The sequence below is a fragment of the Meleagris gallopavo genome, chromosome 1 (assembly GCF_905368555.1).
Source record: "Meleagris gallopavo chromosome 1, MGAL_WU_HG_1.1, whole genome shotgun sequence".
Taxonomy (NCBI): domain Eukaryota; kingdom Metazoa; phylum Chordata; class Aves; order Galliformes; family Phasianidae; genus Meleagris; species Meleagris gallopavo.
In genome coordinates, this window is record NC_139404.1 from 49,417,244 (window position 1) to 49,438,978 (window position 21,735).

Genomic DNA, 21,735 nt, shown 5'->3' on the forward strand with positions numbered 1-21,735 from the left:
TGTGACAGCTCATGGAAAAATGGCAATTGGGCACAGTCAAAAGTTGCAAGAGCAAATGCTGCTCCATTCTAGAGCCCTCCAAACTCTTCCAGTAAGGCACTGTTCAAGCTTAGATGTTCTTCCCGGGCTTCACATTTTCCTCAATCACAGAACATCCCTGTGTCAACTGCAAACATTAGGCATACCGAGCAAAGATTAAAAAAATAGTACACTTTTAACTTCTTTCAGTGAAATTTACCATTTGGGTAAAGAACAGTCCAGCTACCAGGTGACAAGACAGCTCGTTAGGAGGAATTCAGGACCAAAAAAACTCCAAGCATATATGGTGTGCTTAGAACAACTGCTTAGAACATATGGAAAGCAAAGGCTGTCTGCACCTTTCCAAAAGCCCTAAAATTCATCTCAGCCTGAAACTGGAATCTGGGAGAACTAATTCCCTGATCTGGAAGCACGAGACAAATACTCCTAGTTCATCTTTTAAAATATTTGTTAAACTTTTTCAGGAAGCTGTTTTAAAAACAGAGTAAGATATTATCAATACTGGTAAAATTTTACACTAGCTAATTAAGACAAGCAAAATGTCTTTTTCTAATACGGTGAGTTTAAAAGTCTCACAATGAACTTAGCACTGCTGTCTTTTCTATGTTAAAACACTACTATTCTACAGCAGTAATTGCAATTCTCCAATCAGGAAGCTTTAATGATACAAAGCATTTCAAAAGCTCATTCTATTCAGAATCAAATTGATTAAAAAAGTGTTTGCACATGTGGAATCTGGAATAGAGAAAGTAGCAAGTGAAGCAGATAAGTCTTCAGGGTCCTCATCAGATAATTAGCACCTAAACAACTTAAAATACCTTGCTGCAAGCGTAATGACACAACCATGAATGTCCAGATGAGCAAGGGGTAGCTGCTGGCTCCAGACCGCTGTCTCTGAGGTGCTCAGATACAGATCATAACTGCCTGGAAGCCCATAGACAAGACATCAGGCAACAGTCTTGTGCTAACAGCTCTTGCATTGTTCACATATCCAGGAGCTGTTCTGAAAAGCTGAAGATGGTACATAATTGTTGGCAACCCAGAGGAAGAAATAATCCCCAAGAAAAGAGCCTGTCACAATGTCAATACATGTAAGGTAGGTGCCAAAGCCATGTCCTCATGTGCCCACAAACATGACGTGATGCCTCTTCCCTATGACCTTCTGTCAATATTGACAGTACTTCAGAGAGAAAGCAATCAGATGTCCTTCAAATATGTCCACCTGAGAAAATTAAGTAACCAAGTGAGATCACGAGGTTTCTCCAAAGTGCCATAAGTCAGTGATAGGCTTTCTGGGTTGTATTTTTAAGGTGCAGTTCCTCTGAGGCTGTTCCAACACAGTGACGTAATGTTGTAACAGCTCTGATTGTTCACTCACTCCTATAGCAAGAGACCAGAGCAAAGCAGATGTGCGATACAGAACATCTCTGACAAACAGAATAAGAACACTGGGCTGCACATCTGGCAAAGAACATGTAAGATAAATACTCCAAATTTATAGGGAAAAGAAAAAAATTGAGAACAACTGTAGGTGCTTATACTTAGGAGAGAAAACACTGAGATTCCACATGCACAGAACACTACTGGTTGGGTCAAAGCTGTGGGATGTCTACTGGAAAGAAGAACTCCATTAATTTTTTGCTTGTCTTTCAAACAACTTATTGTCAGGTCAGGAGCTCAAGGCTCAAATTAAAGAATGATTTATTGGTGAGAATATTGTAATACAAATGAATTTACGTTAAAAACAAAACAAAAAAAAGTTAGAGTTTGGAAATGGGTATGAACTCCCGTGCTTTAGCTCTTAGCTTGGACTTCAACTAGTATTAACTAGGAGAAGATGAGGAAGATGAGTTGAAGAAGCTGTCTCCACACGCTTCACTGATTCTGCTCTTTCTAGCTTCTGGCATCACCTGCTATAAGAAACAAAACGCAACCTGGACAGATCTTCTGTTTAACCCAGTATCTAGTGACACAATCTTTCAGCTATTTCACATATTCCAAGGGGCACACTGAAAAATTTCTCCAGCGAGTACGGTGTGTATTGAAACCACATACCTCACCTTATTCTTCACCTAAAGCTTATAACTAAATCGTACGTTCTCTCTTTTGCTACTTCCCTGCGGAAAACTTATTGTTAGGCTTTCCTAACATTCTGATTTACTACAGGAAGGCTGCTAGGGTGACTGGAGAGGCAGGGCACAAACGCCTTGAAAGACAGTGAAGATAATTACTGGCGTAAATGTTGCCCACCGTTCATTCATTGCATTATTACTATTACTTTACTGTATGCAAAAAGTAATACTATGCACCTTTAATAACAACCTCAGGAAATCACTTCTGATTGCATCCATCACAACCTGCCCGCTGACAGAGCTAACAGGTGCTGAGGAGCTGGCTCTTTCAGGCCAGAACTGACTTCAGAAGGCAAACTCCTCCGGAATGAGGAGACAGATAAAAATAGCGGCATCCCTCCTCCCACTTTGAAGATTGTGCTTTAGAAACTGCACTGTCTGCCTCAGCTTTCTGGGAGCAAAGCCACGGTGGCAATGGGAGGCAAAGCAAGGGGCAGGAGACACGGGAACCCCGAGCTCAAGGCCTGGGAGCAGACACCGAGAAGTTCTCACGGGTTCTTCCAGCAGCTTGCTTCCTTCTGTTAGGTACGTCACGTGAAGTCCTTCAGCATGTAATGCTTCACTGAGCACAACACAGCTGTATCACAACAGCTCCAGCTTCTAATACGCCGCCTTTGGTGCAGAAGGAAAACCTCAGCGGCACCGAGCACAGCTTGCTCATCCTCCAGCACGGCGCTTCCCTGCCCTCAGGCTAGCAGTGACAGCCCGCCTCGCCTCTGCACACCGCTACTTAAATACACGTAGGCGCAGCGTGAGAGCTGTTCCATCACAAGCTTTTGCGCCTTTCTTTCATTTTCGGCGGCACACGCCCGCCTTTTCACTATTAATACCGGGGGGCTGAGCGTTCTGCTCGCTCGGGCCACGAGCCACCTCAGCCCACACCTACGGTGGGCCAAAGCCCGCAGGGCTGCCGAGCGCAGCTCTTTCACAACCGGGGGAGCGGGAGGGCGGCGTGCAGCGCGGGAGGCGATTGGCTGGGGCCGGCAGGACAGCCGCCTCGCGCTCACACACCCCTCGCAGCCTCTTTTAGCGGTTACGCTTCTATTTATTTTGGACGAGGCGAAGGGCTGCGCGGAGGTCGCCTCGCTGAGCTCGTCCCGCAAGGGGCCCGGGGGCAGCCCGTCAGGACCGCAATCCCAGCGGCCGCGTCTCGGCGCCGTTACCTTCTCGGCCTGGGCGAGGTAAAGCCAGAGGCGGCGCCAGGTTCCGAACTTCTTCCTCTCGCTGAAGTTGAAGGCCATCTCGGCGCTGGCGTACCGCGACACCAGCGGAGAGCGGTAGCGGGCCAGCGGGTCCTCCTCGGCGCAGGGGGTCGCCATGACGGCGGCGCGGCGGAAGAGGGGAACGGGGCCGCGCGCCGCCGGCAGCGGGGGGATAAAGGGCGGGAGCCCCGCCTCGCCACGAGGCCCCGCCCCAACGCGACGCCCCGGGTGGGTGGAAGGGACGGAGAGAAAGCGCCGCCTGTCGGGCGGAGGCCGCAACGCGGGGAGCAAAGAAAACGCGCGGGAAGGCAGAGGATTAAATGCTTAGCAGCCAAACACATTTATTAGTCTTTTTCTTTTTTTTTTTTCTTTTTTTTCTTTCTTTTTTTTCCAGGAACCCAAAAATATTTTGTAGTTATAATGTAAGCAACTGAGTTGCACATAATACAATCATATCTTTCAAAAAAAAAAAAAATTAAAATTAAAACGAAACAAAAAAAAAGCTGTTTAAAAGCCCAAAAAAACCTTCAGAAAACTTATATATGTATTACACCATCTCTCAGTTTCAATGAAATGACGACGACTTATTTCCTTATTACTCTTGTCACACTCCAATAAAACATCACCCTTTTTGTTTGCTTTTTCTTTTTCTTTTTTTTTCCTTTTTTTTTTCTTTTTTTTTCTAAATCCAGCATGAGAAGTACAGTACCTGCTATGGCAAAAATACACATAAAATGCAACATTTCAGCTTATTTGTACATTAGTAGAGTTTAAACATTTTATTGTTGTTGTTTTTTTTTTTTTTGTCTTTTTTTTTGTCTTTTTTTTTTTTTTTTTTTAAGTGAACCAGTGATTTTAAGTACCACTATACTAAAAGTAAAATAAAAATATAGGAAAGGAGGAGAAGGGGGGGGGCAGCCAGCCGTACAAGAGCACCTGCTAAAGTGCTGAGTTTCTGTGTCCATGGAGAACCCTTCGGAAGGAAGTGTGGTGCCTGGGGGGGTGCGAATGGAGCGGCCTGGCCCTGGGTGGCTGACCGTGTGCCAACCGACCCCACTGCGTCCCCCTGCCCTGCCTCTGCTCTGTTACTGCATGTGGGGAAGGAGGGGAGAAGCAGAGCGACGGTGAGAGCTGAGCAAAGGAAGCTGTTTCAAGTATAAGAAAACAAAAAAAACAAAAACTCAAACACAACCAAAAACACTTATAGGTAACTTGCAAATAGCATCAATATACACAGCCACTATTCTTATTATTACGATGTCTGCTGCTGGGGGACAGTGTTTCAGGCAAGAGGACTGAGCTGTACCTTCCTGTTACCTAGTTATGTGCAAAGTAGAAAAGCTGCCTTTTCTCATCCAGCCAGTTCGGACATCACCGATTTCTGCTCTGCAACCTCCTCCCTTCATTCTGCCTTTTTTTCCCTCTTTGTCTGAAGAGAGGAAGGCGGCACTGCTTTGCTGACAAGACAGATGAAATGAACCTATTTTCCCCACTCCTCTCGACACACCTTCTCCCACTGCCAATCTGCAGCGAGGAGAAGCTCACCAGACACCTGATGCCCACTGTCAGCCAGTTTCCTGAACAGGTAGAAGGCATTGACCTTTGTAAACATAATCCCTTATGTTTGTGAAACTGAAAGCAGCATTTCGCATCTCCAGCCGAGCGGTGGAGACGAGGATAGATCAGAGCACTCCCACCGCTGCACCTCCTCCCTCCTTCTGGAAGATAACATTTGGCTACTTTGTTAGAAGGGTTTTTTGCCTTTTTTTTTGGTTCTTTGGGGAAAATAGCTAACCTTGGGTTAAAAGTAAACATGGCAGAGTTGCCGTCAGCACTCGTGCTGCTGTTTGTTCTGTTTTCTGTCTAAGAAAGGAATAGCATCGCATAGCAGATGCTCTGTGTGCACCCAACAGAAATGCAAGATATGTGTATGAAAACGTCACGGGTGCACGTGCATCATTTCAGCTCCTTTCTCTGCAGAAGCACTGCATTTTGCCTCAAGGACAGGCAGAGATGGAGAGGATGGCACACTGCGAGAGCAGAGAGATGTCCCTAAGGCCATGGGGGGCAGTGCAGTACAGAAAGAAGCAGGCAGTGTCAGACAGGAGGTTTCACAGACTCCATCTCCTTGGCATTTCAAAGGCCAGACTCTCAAAAGGCCCAAACGCACATCCCAGAGACGTGCATCCACATGGTTGGAGACTGGAGAAAGCAGCGAGGCTCCCTGACTGCTGCAGGCCCCAGCCTGCCCTCACGGTGCGAGGGCTGCTCCCTCCAATCCTGCGTCCTACTGGCAAGAGACGGCTTCTGGTATTGCAAGCCAAGAGAGACACTGCTGAAAGTGTCACTGATTACACACTGATGCATCAATTTGGGGAAGGGGATGGGAAACCACTCTGATTTTGTTCACGGAGTAGCTAAGGTGGGATGGTTCTCCATGTGACAGCCCTTCTCTACGACCGCAGACCACGGCCTCCCCTTCACAACGGCAAGAGATGTGCCCACTTGAATGGTGACATGAACAAAAGCTCTACTGAAAGGGAGGGAGAAGTACGCAAACTGATTCCAAACTGGAGATCCGGTGAAAGAAGCAGCAAGCTCAAGTACTTCAAGTTCAAAGGTTTATCCAGAAGTGTAACTAGAGACGTGTGACCTGCAGCAAAACTGGCGTAACTCTACAAGAGCAGCAGGAGGAAACTGGCATGAAAAGAGGACGAGGATGAGTAACTGAACCTCCATTAACTTCTGTTATTTAGGATCTGAGTGTCTAATGGCTTTATCACAGACAGTGTCATAGGTTCTCTCCCTCCACACAAGCAAAAGAAATGTAAAAAGAACGAACTGTCTTGCTGTAAAAACTTTTAATACTTCTATCAAGCTTTTAATCTTTAAAGCACATCACAAACATGTACTAGTTGATCCTCACAAAACCCCTGTGAGGTAGGTAAGTGTTATTATCACCTCTGTTTTACAAATGAAAAAACAAAGGCAAAGAAGTTAAATGACTCGCCCGGCCAAAGAGGGAAGAATAAGTGCCGATGTTACAATTCAGGAGTTTCAGGCTTCTGGTCCTGTGCCCAAAACCAATAGTCCAAACATTTTTCTAAAAAGGAGTTAGCAGATGGAAATAAAATCCCATTGAGCTTCGAAGAAAAGGTAAGATTTGAATGGTTACATGAGAAGGGGAAATGTACCACGAGGTATTTTTGTGAGTGAGTTTAAACTTCAGATTTTTTTTCACTTTTTCCATATACATGTTTTTAAAGGCAATCTGACAGAGTGGAACCCTGATAAGATCACATCTGCAAGGTAGGCACAGATGTGAGAGTGATCATCAAGTCTATTACTTATTACAGTACTGTGAACGTCAACGAAAATAAAATTGCTGCATGAAAACACTGAATACAGGCAGGATAATCTCTCGGTATATGATATTACATTAAGATAATGCCAAGAATAATGCAGGTACCATGGTACCATGGACAAAGGAGAAAGTCAAGTCAACAAAGGGTCCCTATCAAGATGATGAAGAGGGCAGTGAGATCTACATTTTTCTGAGAAGACTGCTCCTAGAAGCTCAGCAAGCTTCATGGAACACGTGCAATTCACAAGGACTGTATTTTGGAGATGTGAGGAAGTAAATCCTTTTTTGTCCATTATGATACCAACTAGTTAATAAAGATCTCCTCTTTTAAATAGAGAGCCTAGTCTACACGTCAGCCCACATTCCCCAAAATTTCATCTAATGCCAACATTAATGCTAAATCACCCATGGTAACACCAGAAGACAAAGCACTGGTAGATGCTTTGGTCAGCACTAGGAAGAAATACCACCTCCGCTGTCTTGTCCATAGCTGTGCTGCCACTATTTGAGCTGTGCCAGAAGCAGCAGCGATGAAAATTTTAGGGAAAAGCGGGTGTAAACAGACAGACCAGCTGTGTTCCGATTCTCCTGGGAGAGTGCAAGACTGCTGTAATGGAAAGCAAGTAGTAAATCCAAAAGAGCCAGTGCCTATGGCACTGTGTTTCCTGAGCTTGACCGGGGCCAGAACGCAGGAGGTGGTGGATTGTTCCCCAGGTAGAGCTGGTGTCCCATTCACCCTACTGGCCCTGGGTTAACACTGCATGGCTACAATTCACAATCCTGCAAAGGTTTAGAGTGGATTTTTTTAATGGTGGATTTTTTTTTTTTTTTTTTTTTTGCATTCCACCTTGGTTTTCCAAATCTCTGTCCAGCTGCCAAATTCTGGAAAAGTTTTACAAATTCCTTGTTTCTAAGTCATCACTTCCCCACTCCCCCAAACTGTAACGGATAAACCATGGACACAGAAACTCCTGAACAGTTTAGCAAAGCTATCTCTGTCCCCTACGCCCCCTTTGCAGAATGCATAGTTTACAATTCACTTACAAAATAAAGAAGCGATGCTGACCACATATGGGACCTTTTTTTTTTTTTTTTTTGAAAAAAGAACAAACAACCTCTTCTTAAGTTCAGTATCAAAATTCACATTTGCATAATAATACATTTCAAGGCCATTAGAGAGGAATGAGAGCGAAGCAAAGAAAACTGCAGAGTCTCTCCTCTCTTTTGTCTTCCTGAATAGAGCTGAGGGATCCCACTGGAGTTTCTTTTCATGGTGGGAATTATGAGGGGCTACAGCAACAGCTCTTGATCTTGTACACCTCATTTTGGATGGGATGAAGAGGTGAACTATCAGAAAATAACAAATGGAAGGAGACACTGCAGATTCCCATGTTTAGCTACAAACAGCTTCGAAGAAACAAAAAATTACTTCAATTTTTTTTCCTTTTAAACACTTCTACCTCACCATTTCAAAAACTCTTTTTTCTTCTTGTGTAATACCCTGTTCATTTAAATGGCAACATTAAGTGTGCTGGAAGTTGACGGGTTGAAAAAAATAAATTTTCCTGTTTCTTTCATCAGGACACGGACAGAGAGGGTAAAAGTGTGCCTGCACCCGCTATTTAACAGAAGCTACAAAACATCAACTTCTCTACATGTATAGATTTGTCTCAAACATCACTGTGTTTCAATTCTCCAGTGCTTACAAAAAAATAAAGCCACACACGCTCACACTCATGCACACCAACATAAAGAGAAGCCACGTAAAACATATACAAACTCAACCTGCAACGGCAGACTAGCCTAGAACTACCAACAGCTTCTGTGCATCACACGACAGCCCTTCTCACCCCCCACCCCGATCTCTACCACATAAGAATACGTATTGTGCAGTGTAGAGACCAGCCCAAAGATGCTGCTTGCCCGAAGGAACTAGTGGGCTGGAATCTCAACATCTGACCTCTTGAAAGATGAAATTGACCCTTGTCTCCCCTTCAGCCCAAGCGGTCTCCTCAGTTAGACAGTCACTATACTCACAAAGGCACATACAGAAATACCACATTTATCTTACTGCTTGTAAAAACATACAAGGAGGAAAACATTAAGCGCTTATACCCCAACCCATCCCTACTGACCCAGCAAGAAGTATCACAATAACGTATCACTCGGTGAGACCTTACTCTACCTTTAGAAGGTACGTATTAAAGAAGTCTTCCAACACCTCTTTTTAAGTTTTTTTTTTGTTTTTTTTTTTTTTTTGTTTTTGTTTTTGTTTTTTTGTTTTTGCATAAATGAATGCTTTTTGTTTTTGGCTTACATATTTTGGAATACAGCACACTCACTATAAAGCTCTGTTGTAAGGCTACCCCCTAAAGTAAGGCTGTTCTACCTTGGCTTGCATTTTCACTTCATTTTGCTTCTTCTCCACACATCTCCAAAACAAAACAAAACAAAAAGAACACACTCAGTGCCTTATATAGAAAGGGTAAGCCGTATCTGGCAGGGGGAGGGAGGGGAAAGAAAGCACATAATGTTATTACCATGTCACAAAAACTGCTCTTCTAGCAAGCTGTGCAACCTGCTTACTGCTCAACAGTAGATGGTAAATAAAATGTTCACTTATGGTTGTGTGTTACCTGCAATAGGAAAAGCTTTCACTTTATCTCAGTTAAAAAAGAAAAAACAGTTTAACAAAAAGGGGAAATGAGTTCTGTGAATACAACTATGCACATTAATACCCAAGAGGAGGGACTGAATGCTCAAGGAGACATCACTTGCTAAGCACTGCCGGCTTATATTGCCCATCCACGGCTAACTTCTCCAATCTTTTCTCTTCCCCTCTGTCCGCAAACATCAAGAATATGTGCTGCAGAAATACTTAATGCTGGCTGGCACAATGCATTCTTTGCTTTTTTTCCCACTCGAGTGCACCATATTCATGTACAGAATCAATCAGAATCACTGTCAGAGTCAAAAAACTCCCTCTCACACGACAAAGTTAGCAGGAGCCCTAACACTGCGGAATGTCACCAGTCCTAGCTGTCACAAATACAGGGTGAAAACAGTTCTTTGCAGAGGGCATTTGATTTGCTAGAAACTTGCTCATATAGCACTGGGTCTGGGAGATTTTTGGAGAGAAACCTTCCTGCACTGCTCAATGAAGACACACACACAAACTGTGGATGGGAATAGATGCTGTCTGCTGTATGCCACTGATGAAGCTGTATCTATCTTGGCCTGACAACAGTGAAAATTGGCTCCATTAGAAGCTGTGGCGCTTTTTTGTATCACAGATGAAATCTTTAATCAGTTTTCATATAAGGATTAAAAGCTATATTCACTATGACACAAGTTTTAAAGTTCCACATACACCATGAAATAGAGAGCTATATTTTAATGGGACCCTGACTGAGATTTAACAGCAGAGCAGTCGGACCCTTGAATCCTATTGTGGACAAAGCTCTGTTTGGAGAGCCACTACAAGATGGACCTGGCTGCTTTCTATTATCCACTGCAGGGGAACTTTGGTAAAATTCAGCAACACTGGTGTTTACAGTGACAAGACACTTAAGGGACACATGAGGGACACAAACTAGCAAGACAACCAGTAATATCCAGTTAAACTCCTGCCCTCTAGTCCAACAAACAGCTCTGTTCCAGCAACACTTAAGGGTTTGCATTTTAAGCCTGGATGTGAACTCAGCACAACAGGGAACAGGGTTTGTCAATATCAGGGAAGGTTTACAGATTTTCCCATTACTGCTAACATCCTTCTTCCGTGTTGGGAAGCCCAGTACTGGTAAAGAAAAAGGAAGATAGTTTGGGCTTTGACATCTGTATTCTGATCACAGCAGGACAGACTGATATGATCTAACAGAATCAGGCAATGAGGATCCTGACTCTGCAAAACTGTAGGAAATAAAACTGTACAAAACTGAAATGGTATTTTGTGCAAAAATCAATTTAGTCACAGCAACGGATTCTGCATATGTTGTTTCAGATTCAGGACCAAAGTTGCATTTCAAGAGCATTTATTTTTCTTTTAATTTTTTTTCAACTTAATTTTCTTGGTATTACTTTCCTGCCCACAAATACATGCATGCCTATTTACAGATAAGAAAGCTGCTCCTGCTGTAGGGGAACCTTTCCTCCTTAGAGACGGAAGAAACTACCCTTCACTGCGTCAGGACTTGTATCCTGAGACACTAACCATCTACTGCAAAGAGAGTTACTGCATGTTAAGGTCACACGATTTACAGTGAATGTGATACATGCAACACTGGTCTGTTGGCTGCTTTGGAAATGCAACAAGTCCTCATCTGCAATCTGGACCCTGATCCAGCTGAAGTTTACTTACACAAAGAGCCCTTACTTGAGCAGTATGCACTCATTCAAGGTCAGTGGGACTTAATTTATGTGAGGATAACTCCTGATTTCCTGGATCAGACTTGGCCAGCTGTGGGTATCTCAGAAATACACGGTACTCCTCTTAATGTCTACAGGAAAAACATACACATCAACAAATTTAGAAGCCTAAAAGGTAAATGTAACAAAGAATGAAGCAAAAGCAAAACCAAAAAGGTTTACAGTCTTGTTTGGACGCACTGTCAAGACACAAATAGTGGAAGATGTGGCAACATTTTTAGGAAGAAAAAACCTTAGAGAAAAAGTTTTAAGGACTAAATGTTTAGAAATCTGTGTCAGGGGGAAAAAAAAAAAAAAAAAGAGCAGTCACCATAATATAAAGGTTCAGTTGTTATTTCATCTTTGACGCTGCTATCCCACACAGTTTGTTGAAAAATTGTGTTTATATTGCAAAAGAAAAACACACAGTTGGCTTAATATTCTTGCTCATTACACATGCCATTTAACCTGAAGTAAAAAAAAAAACTTGTAAGAAAAACCTGATACCCTGTGACTGTGAAAAAGCAACAACAAAAACACTGAAAAACGTTGGGTTAAAGTCCAGGGAAGTACGAAAACAGTGGGAAAACTGGCAAGTCTTCCAATGTACATATCAAACGTGCTTTCCAAAATAAGCATCAGAGATCTCAACACAGATTTCTGAGCTGCACCCACCCCTCTTTATTTTTTATTGTTTTGCTTACTAGACCTTCTTATAGCTAAAGGGAAATTCTCAAACTTAGGAAGAACCAACAAACCTATTAAAAAAGTCTCAGCTGGATGCACACTGCTGGCTAGGGTAAGCCAAGTGGAATTAACAAATGGGTACTTGCTTAGAAGATTGCTAAAATGTAGCACTGAAGGATTCAAAACAAAAAAAACAGACATGTGAAACCACCTGCAAAGTACATACATACTTAAACTGTATAATGTTAAGAATCAAAACCAGGAACAGAATGAAGAAGTGTTCTCTGTCGCTTGAAAGTAGAATTGATTTTTCAGTGCAGGACGTAGTAAGATGCTTTTCCCCAGCCCCTTTTCTTTACTCTCTCTGTCAACGCTTTAAACAAGACGCTGACACCAATTCCTTCCCTGGAATGGTTGTAAAAGCCCCCAAATACTCTAACATCTATTCCTGCTGTCTTTTTACTGTTACAAGCCCAAATGGTAGCAGAGTATTTACGACATTTGAGCAGCTGTCGTCCCCAGGAGATGAGCGTGGTTACCACAATGCTCAGAAATAGTTTGCAGTGAGGTTAGGAACGCCAGGACCGAGCCGTGCAGCATCATGTTCAGCTACGCATAATTCAGAGGAATGGAACTATCACCTGCGGCTGGAAAGCAGTAAGACTAACGTGGCTTTGCTTGAACAGTTTTGGAAAACTGTCACTGAGAAGACAGTCACTAATGTTTGCAGGCCTGTAGCTGTAAGGAATGGAGGAGCAGACTGCTGTAAGACAGGAGGCTTGGACTCAGCTGATGGCAGAAGCTCCACACTGCATCCCTTCAGCACTCACGATTCAACTTCCAAATGACTGCCACACTCCTGGGCTCTATTTGACAAAGCCCAAGATTTCCATATATATATATATTTTTTAGGACACTGCCAATTTGAACAGCCTCTGGCCAAAGAACCCTCAAATTTTTCTCCTTAAAAATAATAATAATAAAAAAATCTTTAACGTCCTAAATGAACGTTCCTCTACTGGCCCATCATACAATTTTTTTCCCAAATTAGCTGATGCATTAGAGTCAACACACACACATATACACTCGTATGTACACAGAGCACAACACAAAAACACCGGGCAACTGATATGAAAAGGACATTAATTTGGCATCTGACTTTTTTAAATAGTAAAAAGCTATCTTAACAACTACTGCTATGCAACTCATTGCATGACTCACTGCATGCTCTTTTTGCTCTAAGAAAGGGTACATCTATTTCCGTTAAGCGACCATACTGCCTCATCTCCCCTCCCTTCCCCTACTGTAGGGTGCATGTAGAAAGGCACTAGCGCGGTTTCTGTGGTGTGAGTCTCGCCATTTCAGGAGGAGCAAACCCCTGACCCTTAGAGCTGGGGGGCAGAAGTCAGGCACCCCAGCACCAAGCTCTGAAGCTCAAGACTGTCCGCCCCAACAGCCAGCAGCAATAGGGTGAACAGAAGAGTTTACCAGCTATTCCCCTCATATGAAACAACACAGAAAGACTGAAGGTGGGCTGGGGGTTAAGAAAAGCAAGCAGCAAATCTCCAACCGGGGGACAAAACTGACCAAAATAGCTGAAAATGGGAAAGTTGATTTCTAATATACATTTTACTGCAGTTTTTTCATATTGCCTCCCCTTTTTCTGTACTGAGAAAGGCAGGATAGAACTACTGCTTTCTTCGGCGTTCTGTCAGCACTGGTATTTACCACTACTTAGAAGTGGCTTAAAGAAGCAACACGGTGTATTTCCTGCTGCTCCTCCTCACTGAGGACTCTTTCAGTTAAAACTATACTGCATTTTTGTTAGGTTTACAGTTTCACTTTGCTTTTAAAAAGGTGCTTGGAAGAATATTTTAGTTTCAAATCGAAAGGGAACATAGTAATAGATTACCATTCTTACACTTCTTTTCTCCATGCAAATGCATACGTCTGCACGAATACCAAAGCACTGCAAACGAGAACCTTTCTTCTCCCACAACTTCAGATCGCAACGGATTTCTGCTGCTGATACTGAGAAGTTCTCTTCATGTGTTTTAATTTACTCAGTCTTTACAATTCTTGACCCCCCCCACCTGACAGTAACATTTGGAGATTTTTTTCATTTTTTTTTCTTTTTCTTTTTATTAATTTTTTTAGCTTTTTTTATTTTAAAGTAAAAACTTTCAAACATTTTGAAGATTCAGGAACTTGTAAAAGTTTATCAACAAGAAACAGCCATCTATCTAGGATAAGGTTAAATAAACCATCTTCAAAAAACTGGCTTCCTACCCTAGAATTCCTGAGAATGCTTGCAAATTTAAAGCAGGAAAATAAAATGTTAAAATTAAAACAAAAACACTGTTAAATGCTCCCAGAGTTAGTCTTCATCTAAAATATATATATGCACTTTTTGGTCTTTTTTTTTTTTTTTTTTTGTATCTTTTAATTTTTTTTTTTTCCCTTTAAGCTTACAATGGAAGAACAATTTAGCTTTTCTTTTTAAATATTTCAAATCCCTCATTACGTCTTGTAAACAAGAGGGGCTCTAGCACCCGGCTTTCACCGTAGTATCGCAATGAACTCAACTAACCCAAAGTGCAGGAAAAGGGACCGTAGGGCAGGCTGGGAGAGAGAAGTGAGGGTGGCACACAGCGATGAACCAGCATGGAGAGCAAACCGCGGGGGAGAAGGGGCACTGGCTGACTCGGGCCAAAGGTGCTTCGCTAGGAAGAACTGCTGGCACAAGGCTTTTAGGAACCTGCTCTGCCTGTGGGAGCGCGGCTGGGCTTCGAGCGGAGACCATCAGAAACAAAGCTCTAAGGATGCGTGCATGTGAGGGGCACTAGCTAGCAGGAGCTGGAAGAGGAAATTTTCTTTGTGCATGGTGGGATGAAGGAGATGTGATAGAAAAGTATATTCCAACGGAGCCAGAGTATGCTGCACACTCCAGTTTACTTAAGCAAATACAAACCTACTCATACTTATTGTCACGTAACACTTTGTGTACAAATCTACAGGCATGTGTAAATGCAGCATTTCCCTCAGTCAGTCATCCTTGTGACACTGGGTTTACATAGAAAGGGCGAATTGAGAAAAGCCACAAAACTCCCCAGCCCTTCCCCCCCCTCCCAACCCACAGGCACACGCACCCAGACGCACACACACACACCCCTACCCTACTTGAGTCTGCTTCTGCTTCTCCCCACCTAAGCCCTGCTTAAATGTATTAGACACTGTTGGATCCTTCAATGAAAACGCTGGAGACTCTCCTATCCTCCCCCCGAACAGGTAATAAAAACCGAGAACTGCTCCCGCTGAGGGTTGGAATGGACAGGTAGTTGCTGGTACTGAACGTCGGCACTTTGTTAGACAGTACGACGGCTAGACAACGCCACGTGGATGCTAGCACTTCCACGAAAAGTACCGGCATCTCTCTTCCCTCTTTTCCCAGCCTTCCTCCGAACGACTTCTGGCTTTGTGTAAAGAGATGCTCCTTCAAGGCTGCTACGGCTCTTCACAACAAGCAGTCTCGGAAGTTTTGTTCCCAGCGCACACATGCACGCACACACTGGCTATCACTGTGGATTACATAGGTCACCCCTATCCTGCCCAGAGTACTACTTACACTGATGCTAAAAAAACCCCAAACCTTTCCTTAAATACAGAAATTAAAAAGCAACAGTACAGAAAAAGTAAAAACAAAAAACAAAAAGGTGCAATACTTTAAAAAAAAAAAAAAAAAAAGTCTTTGCTAGTTATATACCTCCCTAAGCAAAACCACGTACACAGGAAAAAACACAACACAGAGAAACAAAAGGAAACGTTTGAAGTACACACTGGTTTAAGAACATTCGTAAGTAAACGTTTCTGTCAGTGATGGTCTGGTGTTGTAATACACCAAGGCCTGGCACAGGTAACGCTCACCGTGAAGGACGCGGAAGGGAGTCAGCTGCATGTGCTTTCAGGGGATGAAGCAGGCCGGCCAGCGGTTTGCTGACACAATTTCGCTTTTGTCAGTTTTAAAACAAGCAGTAAATCAATTGAAAGGCTAATTTGGTTGGGCTGGACTTACAAGCTTTTGATGGATTCTTCAAGAATGAACGTGGGTGCTTATTTATGCATTTAGGGGGAGAAAAGAAACTTATCTTTTTGTTAGTTTTAAGGGTTCTGAAGCTTGCAAGAGAATAAGGACATTCTTCGTCACCCCAAAAATGGCAATGTCTTCTTTCCTCTCTTCAGAAGAAAAAAACAAATGGCTTGCATTATATAACAAACATTCTAGGGTTCACTCCATACAAAAACCCCACATGCAGACATAAATAAATAAATACACTGCTACTCAAAAGACAACACTGGCTCCCCTCTCACCAAATCCTTTGGATATGGCAGTGTTCTGCTCTACCACAGGGTTAGAACAAGGGCTAGGAAGCAACTACCCATTCAGTATGATCTGCAAACTTGAGATAGCACCCTGCTAAAATGAATTTAAAAAAAACTTACTGACAAATTTTAATCCAGCCCAACTGGATTCTGCTTCAGCCACAGGGACTCCACCATGCCTGTCTTGTTTTCAGAAGCAAGACACGCAGATGGCCAGCCAGCCCATAGACCATCAGCAATGCAGCGTTTCAAGATTATTATATATAGAGAGAAAAAATGCACACACACGAATATGTGCACACGCACTCACACAGAAACAAGCACACGTGGGCAGTTACATGTGCCAGAACACACTGGTACTTATCAACCAGCCAATCACAAAGTGATGGTTTTGTTGTTGTTGTTGTTGTTTTTTTCTTTTTTTTTTTTTTTAATTTTTTTTTGTCTGTTTTTGTTTTTAAAGTGAGGCTCCGTCAAGTCTTCCCCTCCCCCCACCCCTTTTTTCTCTTGAATCCCACCCCTACCCCAACCCAACATGGTAGACCTAAGGACGGAAACACACCCAGTGCAAACAAAGTTAAAAAGCTATTTTTTCAGTATATATGTTTCTTAGCAACAACTTCCGTATAACATGAAAAAGTGAAAAACTAGAAACTAATTTTTTTAATTTTTTGTGTTTAAATTTAAATGGTATGTGTACTTGCTTCACATTGTCTTTCTAAGTTGGCGTTCATGATTCAAGTATTTCAAGAGTGATATGTTCTCTTTTTGGATTCATATTCCAAACGAAAAAACTGAAGTTATATAAGGGAGGCAACTATGTGCTCAGACAGTCTGTCAATGACCCACCTTTTTTTCTCTCTCCGTTTTCTTTTTTCCTTTTATAAATGTATTTATTGCAAGTTGAAAAAAAACGAAAAGGTCAAGTTAGTGCTGCTGCTGTTCCAAAAAAGGTCACGAGGTCAGAGTTGAAAGTTCTAAGTTCAGATTGAATCCGACCCTCCTCCTAGAAGGTCTCCAGGTAGTAAGGGAGCAGGGCTGCCCATTCTGTGTGGATCCTCTACGCTCGGGACCCCCCACAAGCTTGAAGAATAGTTTGGGGGACCCCACAACGAAGCGCCAGTGAGATCACCCCCACTGCTGCTGCCGCCACCACTGCTCCACTGCCCAAGCCCTGTTGACCCACCAAAGAGATTCAAAGCAGGTCCAACTGGATCTGTCTGGTTCTGTCCCGTCTCCAGGGATTGCCAGCCTGCCGCGGGTGCACTTGGGGTTGCTGCAGGTGTAGGGGGCTGAGCTTGTGTCAAAAAGCGACTAACCTCCTCATCTGTGGCAAACTCAGCCAGGATGGTAGTGTTTCCCAACACACACCTGGAAGACATATGGAAGAAAAAAATCATTAGTCAAAGCTGGAACTTAAGGGAAGGGATTCAGAAGGTATGGAAACAACGCTATTTGGTGACAAAACCAAAGCAGAAATCAGCTGGCCAGAATGGAATGAGCACAGAAAATGTCAGCCGTTCTCAACAGTGAAACTGACTCAAAACACAAGAACTTCCATTTTATAAAGGACAAAAATCAAATACTCTATTGTTAACCTACAACAAAAGCTTTCTGTATTTAACCTAAAGCCTTGAATATAAATGCAAGGACAATAAAAGTACATATATGGTGTAGATAAAATGATACATGAACGTATGCTGCCATTCAAACAAAACAGAGCAAGAGAAGTTTAAAAAGACCAGGAAGTTACTTTTGTCTCCAAACCTCTCACATTTTCAAAACATACTAGAGCCACCGTGAATTCAAATAAGTTTAAGAACTGGAAAGTAAAGAACAGTAGCTTTTCAAAGGAGCTATTTCAGGTATATCTCAAAATAACAGCAGATTCCTGCACATTTGGGTGACACATGTAAGAATGACCTAAATTTATTCATGATCTTTCATTAGACAGCCCGAACTGTACAGCAATTTGCATGCTGGTGCCAATTCCACCCTGCTATTTGCACCTTCTTGGTTCTGCATTTACCAGTTTGTGGCAGTACTTAAAACAAGATAAATGGAAGGCATCCTTGTTTCTCATCTTCTCCTACCAATGAATAAAAGATGCCCTTCAAAAATGCCCGAAACAAGGTTCCAAAGCACAGCACTGGAGAGACATTTTGTGTTCACGACTAGTCTAGCAGGAAAGGAAGGACACTGGGATTTGCTTACATGTGCAGTGCAGTCTGGGCCTTGGCCGCCTCCTGTTTGGTGTTGTATCGGATGAGAGCGGTGCCCTGGGTCAGGTTCAGATGGAATGTCAGCAGTGGGCCATGCTGCATGCAGATCGTCCTCAAGGTTGACCCATCGATCTGCAGAAGAACAGCCACAACAGAAGAGACGTTGGGAACTACTCCACTACATAAATTTCTGTCCTAATAGCCGCAGTCATTAGAAGATAATCTGCTCTCACAGAGGAAAATAGGTGGAAGCAATAGAAAGAAAGCAGAGGTAACAGGATTTAATTTTCAAATTGCATCTTAGTATGCCTCAAGTTCTCATAATTACAGTGATTACACTTCATGCAACAAACTGGCGTATCTTTTCAGCTCATTTGTAGCTTGACTCATTTTCCCCTCCTTGCTTTCTGATTCTGTCACTATCCTTACATTGGCAGGTTCTCCAGTAATTGTAGACAGGCTGTACTTCTCAGCATCTTCAGCCATTAGGACAGTGCCAGAAGAACTAGAATTTGTTAGTTTCCAGCACTATGATGCCAGCACCATTTAGATCAACCAGTATGTCAACAGTCTTTGCAGAACTGGAATTCTCACCTCTACAATAAGGGGCCTTTTATTTTTATTTTATTTTTTGTCTTTGTGGTTTATGAAACAGTAAGTCAAAGAAACAGTTTGCTGAACCCATCAACGTTCATTCCTCCTGAACTAATGTTTCCACAGCAGTTGTTGCCTACATTCCTTCTTGCAGCATAACAGCTTCTTACCTCCAGGAATTGCTGTTCTCCAAAGCATTCTGTACAGACGGATTCTGTTCCTTGTGTGCCACAAGAACATGCACACACAAATGGGATCCGTATGTGCAAATACTTAAAGGAAGTGTTACTTTCTTCCTTCTCCCTTTTCTCCCCTATTATACAATACAATCTCAAATGAGGGAAAAGAAAGCTTTATGTGGGTACAAACACGGGCACAGTTAAAAAAAGAAACTGGAGATACTGCCTCTGAAATCATGCTCATCTTTTACTTCCTCCTCTTCAATGTATCTTATCCACAACAAAAAGAAGATTTGCTAGAGAAGGTACAACTATAATCTGCTTTTCTATTGACTTAAATACCTTCAAAATATATTTCTACTCCATTAAATGATTCCTAAAGCAGTATTAATCTAACTCACATAAGGGCAGGGACTTAGAATTGTGCCTCTTCACAATTTCCATTCCTACCATTTCATTTGCATAAAGGAAAACAATCCTTTCTATGAAAGAAACGTAGCTTGCTATTTGGAATGATCCAAAAGAGACCTCAGTCTTTCATGCTGATGCCTTAAGCTCTACCAGAATTACCCTGCTGAACAGGGAACTAGGGTCTAGACTTTAGGGTACTGCTGACAATCACACAGGTTTTTCCTAAGCATTCAGTACAGACTAAATGAGATTGATGAAACCACAATCCTCACAGAGCTCATTTTGAAACGAAGAGTGCTGAGAACACTTTTGTAGGGATAACCTATTTAGACTGTTTTTGGCAGGAGAGCTGGAAACACTGTGGTTTTAGAATGGAAACACCAAAGTGAAAGCTAGCAGTTATACCAGCGTTCTTATATCCCAAAGAAACAGACTCTGCTGTTAACCATTCTACATTATGGTCATGCAACTTTTCTTCACTTCTAGGAAAAACAAACCTTTCTGTTCCATTATTTTCTTTAAACGCTAGGTAAGAAAAAGCTAAGTTAGTCATCCAGAAAACACTGAACATCTTGAAGTTAAATGAAAAGATGACTACAGGAAAACCAATTAGACTACAGTCTTGGTTAGCAGAAATGCATCTCATGCATGCTGACAAATCTGATTGTTAGATTTTAATCACAAAGAGCCAAGTGAAGACCCACAAACCGCTATCTCAGCAAAGCAAATAAGCTCCCAAAGACAGTAACAGAAAATACCTGTGGAGTGAGATTGTGAAGAACCAGCCAGTAACTAGGACGAACTGAACTACCATCACTCCAAGTAGATGCTGCAAACAGGAGAGAAAGGAATGAAGAAAAACCTTTGAAAAACCTTTCTCTTTACAGTCAGGTCTTTCAGTCTCAGACAAATTCAGCATTATTAGCCTAATAACATATGAGAGCCAAATATTTACTCCTGAGAAGAAAAAGCACATCTTTCTCCATATTTCACATCGGGATCCACTTTTTACTAGAGTTTACTTTCTAGCAGCTTCCCCCCATCAACTATCTTTAAGTTCTGAAAGGCCCTGTGCAACAGAAATTCCTCTGTTGCAGGTCTTAGCCCTCTCCACTAATCTCCAGCAGGACCTAGGATTTCCCCCAAACCTTCCCCCCCGCCACCATCCCAATCACTGACAGTTCATTTCCATTTCAAGAACTTAAGGAACTTTTTTCCTTTTACCAGGCAACTGCAACTTTCTCTCCTCCAAACCATTAGTGCTGTAAAACGCACACTCCTCAGGTCTGATCAATGGCGTTATCAGATGATTCTTCTCACCAGAGGCAAGCCTTGAGTCCTGTGCCCCCCAGCCCCTGACCGATCGGGGTGCTGTGCTGTTCCATGGAGATGATGGTTTGGGGTTGGTCAGGCCAGGAGGCGGGCGAGGCAGCCCTGTAGTGTTCCTTGAGGAAATATGGTTTTTCCACATCTTGTTGGAGAGATGAGTGGGATTGTGTCCTATGGGATCTGGGGACCATGTTGATTTGTAATCACTGAATTTTGCTAGAAGATTGAATAAACAGTATGTATTAGAGAAACCTAGTAAGATTCAATTAGCTATAGCATTACTGCCAACTTTTTGCAATTTCAATCACAGACAAGCACATAGCACAAAACAAAAAATAATCTGCCATAGCAAAAAAACCCATGACACATGTAGTTCATCTTGGCTTATTTTATACATGCTGACCCTTGCCCCCACCAAAAGATAGACATTATTGTCTGCGTTAATATAACTTACCACAGTATATTTAATCATTAACAACAGAAACATAAAGCACCCATTTATACATTACTACATTTAATTTGAGAAACCTGAGGATTTCCTGCACGTTTGGGTGATACTGATTTTAATACATAAAACTGAACCTTCTCAAGGCCCCAAACTTGCAGAGAACCAAAATGAGTATTTACTGCTCTTGGTCTACTAAGCTAATGCTACCTGCTAAAGATGTCATTCAGTAAGATTAATGCTTTCTCACACAACAGAAATGTCATTATAGAGTGTGCACAATGACAACGCACGATGAAGGACATTTAGCTATATGACAACTGGACTTTAAAACCATCTTGACAGCA

The 21,735-nt window shown here is 42.5% G+C and overlaps 2 protein-coding genes and 1 long non-coding RNA gene across 17 annotated transcripts in view; 1 reads left to right on the forward strand and 2 right to left on the reverse strand.

Moving 5' to 3' along the window:
• The window catches only part of ADSL (adenylosuccinate lyase), a 15,836-nt gene extending 12,258 nt beyond the window's left edge, over positions 1–3,578 (reverse strand). Inside the window, exon 1 of the mRNA XM_010710687.2 lies at positions 3,335–3,578. Within this exon, the coding sequence (XP_010708989.1) occupies positions 3,335–3,490 (156 nt within the window). The 5' untranslated portion in view covers positions 3,491–3,578. The remainder of the gene's footprint in view (positions 1–3,334) is intronic.
• Positions 2,218–4,067, forward strand: LOC146545309 (uncharacterized). Its single transcript, XR_014883843.1, has 2 exons — positions 2,218–2,696; positions 3,192–4,067. It is a non-coding gene; the product is annotated as an uncharacterized LOC146545309 (long non-coding RNA).
• TNRC6B (trinucleotide repeat containing adaptor 6B) overlaps positions 3,690–21,735 on the reverse strand; it is a 141,649-nt gene continuing 123,603 nt past the window's right edge. For 12 of the 15 annotated variants that reach the window (XM_085226028.1, XM_085225999.1, XM_085225983.1 and 9 more), the window contains 4 exons: positions 20,839–21,159; positions 20,373–20,443; positions 18,423–18,562; positions 3,690–17,579 (listed from right to left, as the gene is read on the reverse strand). In XM_085226028.1, coding sequence (XP_085082154.1) covers positions 17,192–17,579; positions 18,423–18,562; positions 20,373–20,443; positions 20,839–21,159 — 920 coding nt within the window. In that variant the 3' untranslated portion in view covers positions 3,690–17,191. The remainder of the gene's footprint in view (positions 17,580–18,422; positions 18,563–20,372; positions 20,444–20,838; positions 21,160–21,735) is intronic. The other 3 variants (XM_085226040.1, XM_085225973.1, XM_085226062.1) reach the window with 1 other exon arrangement.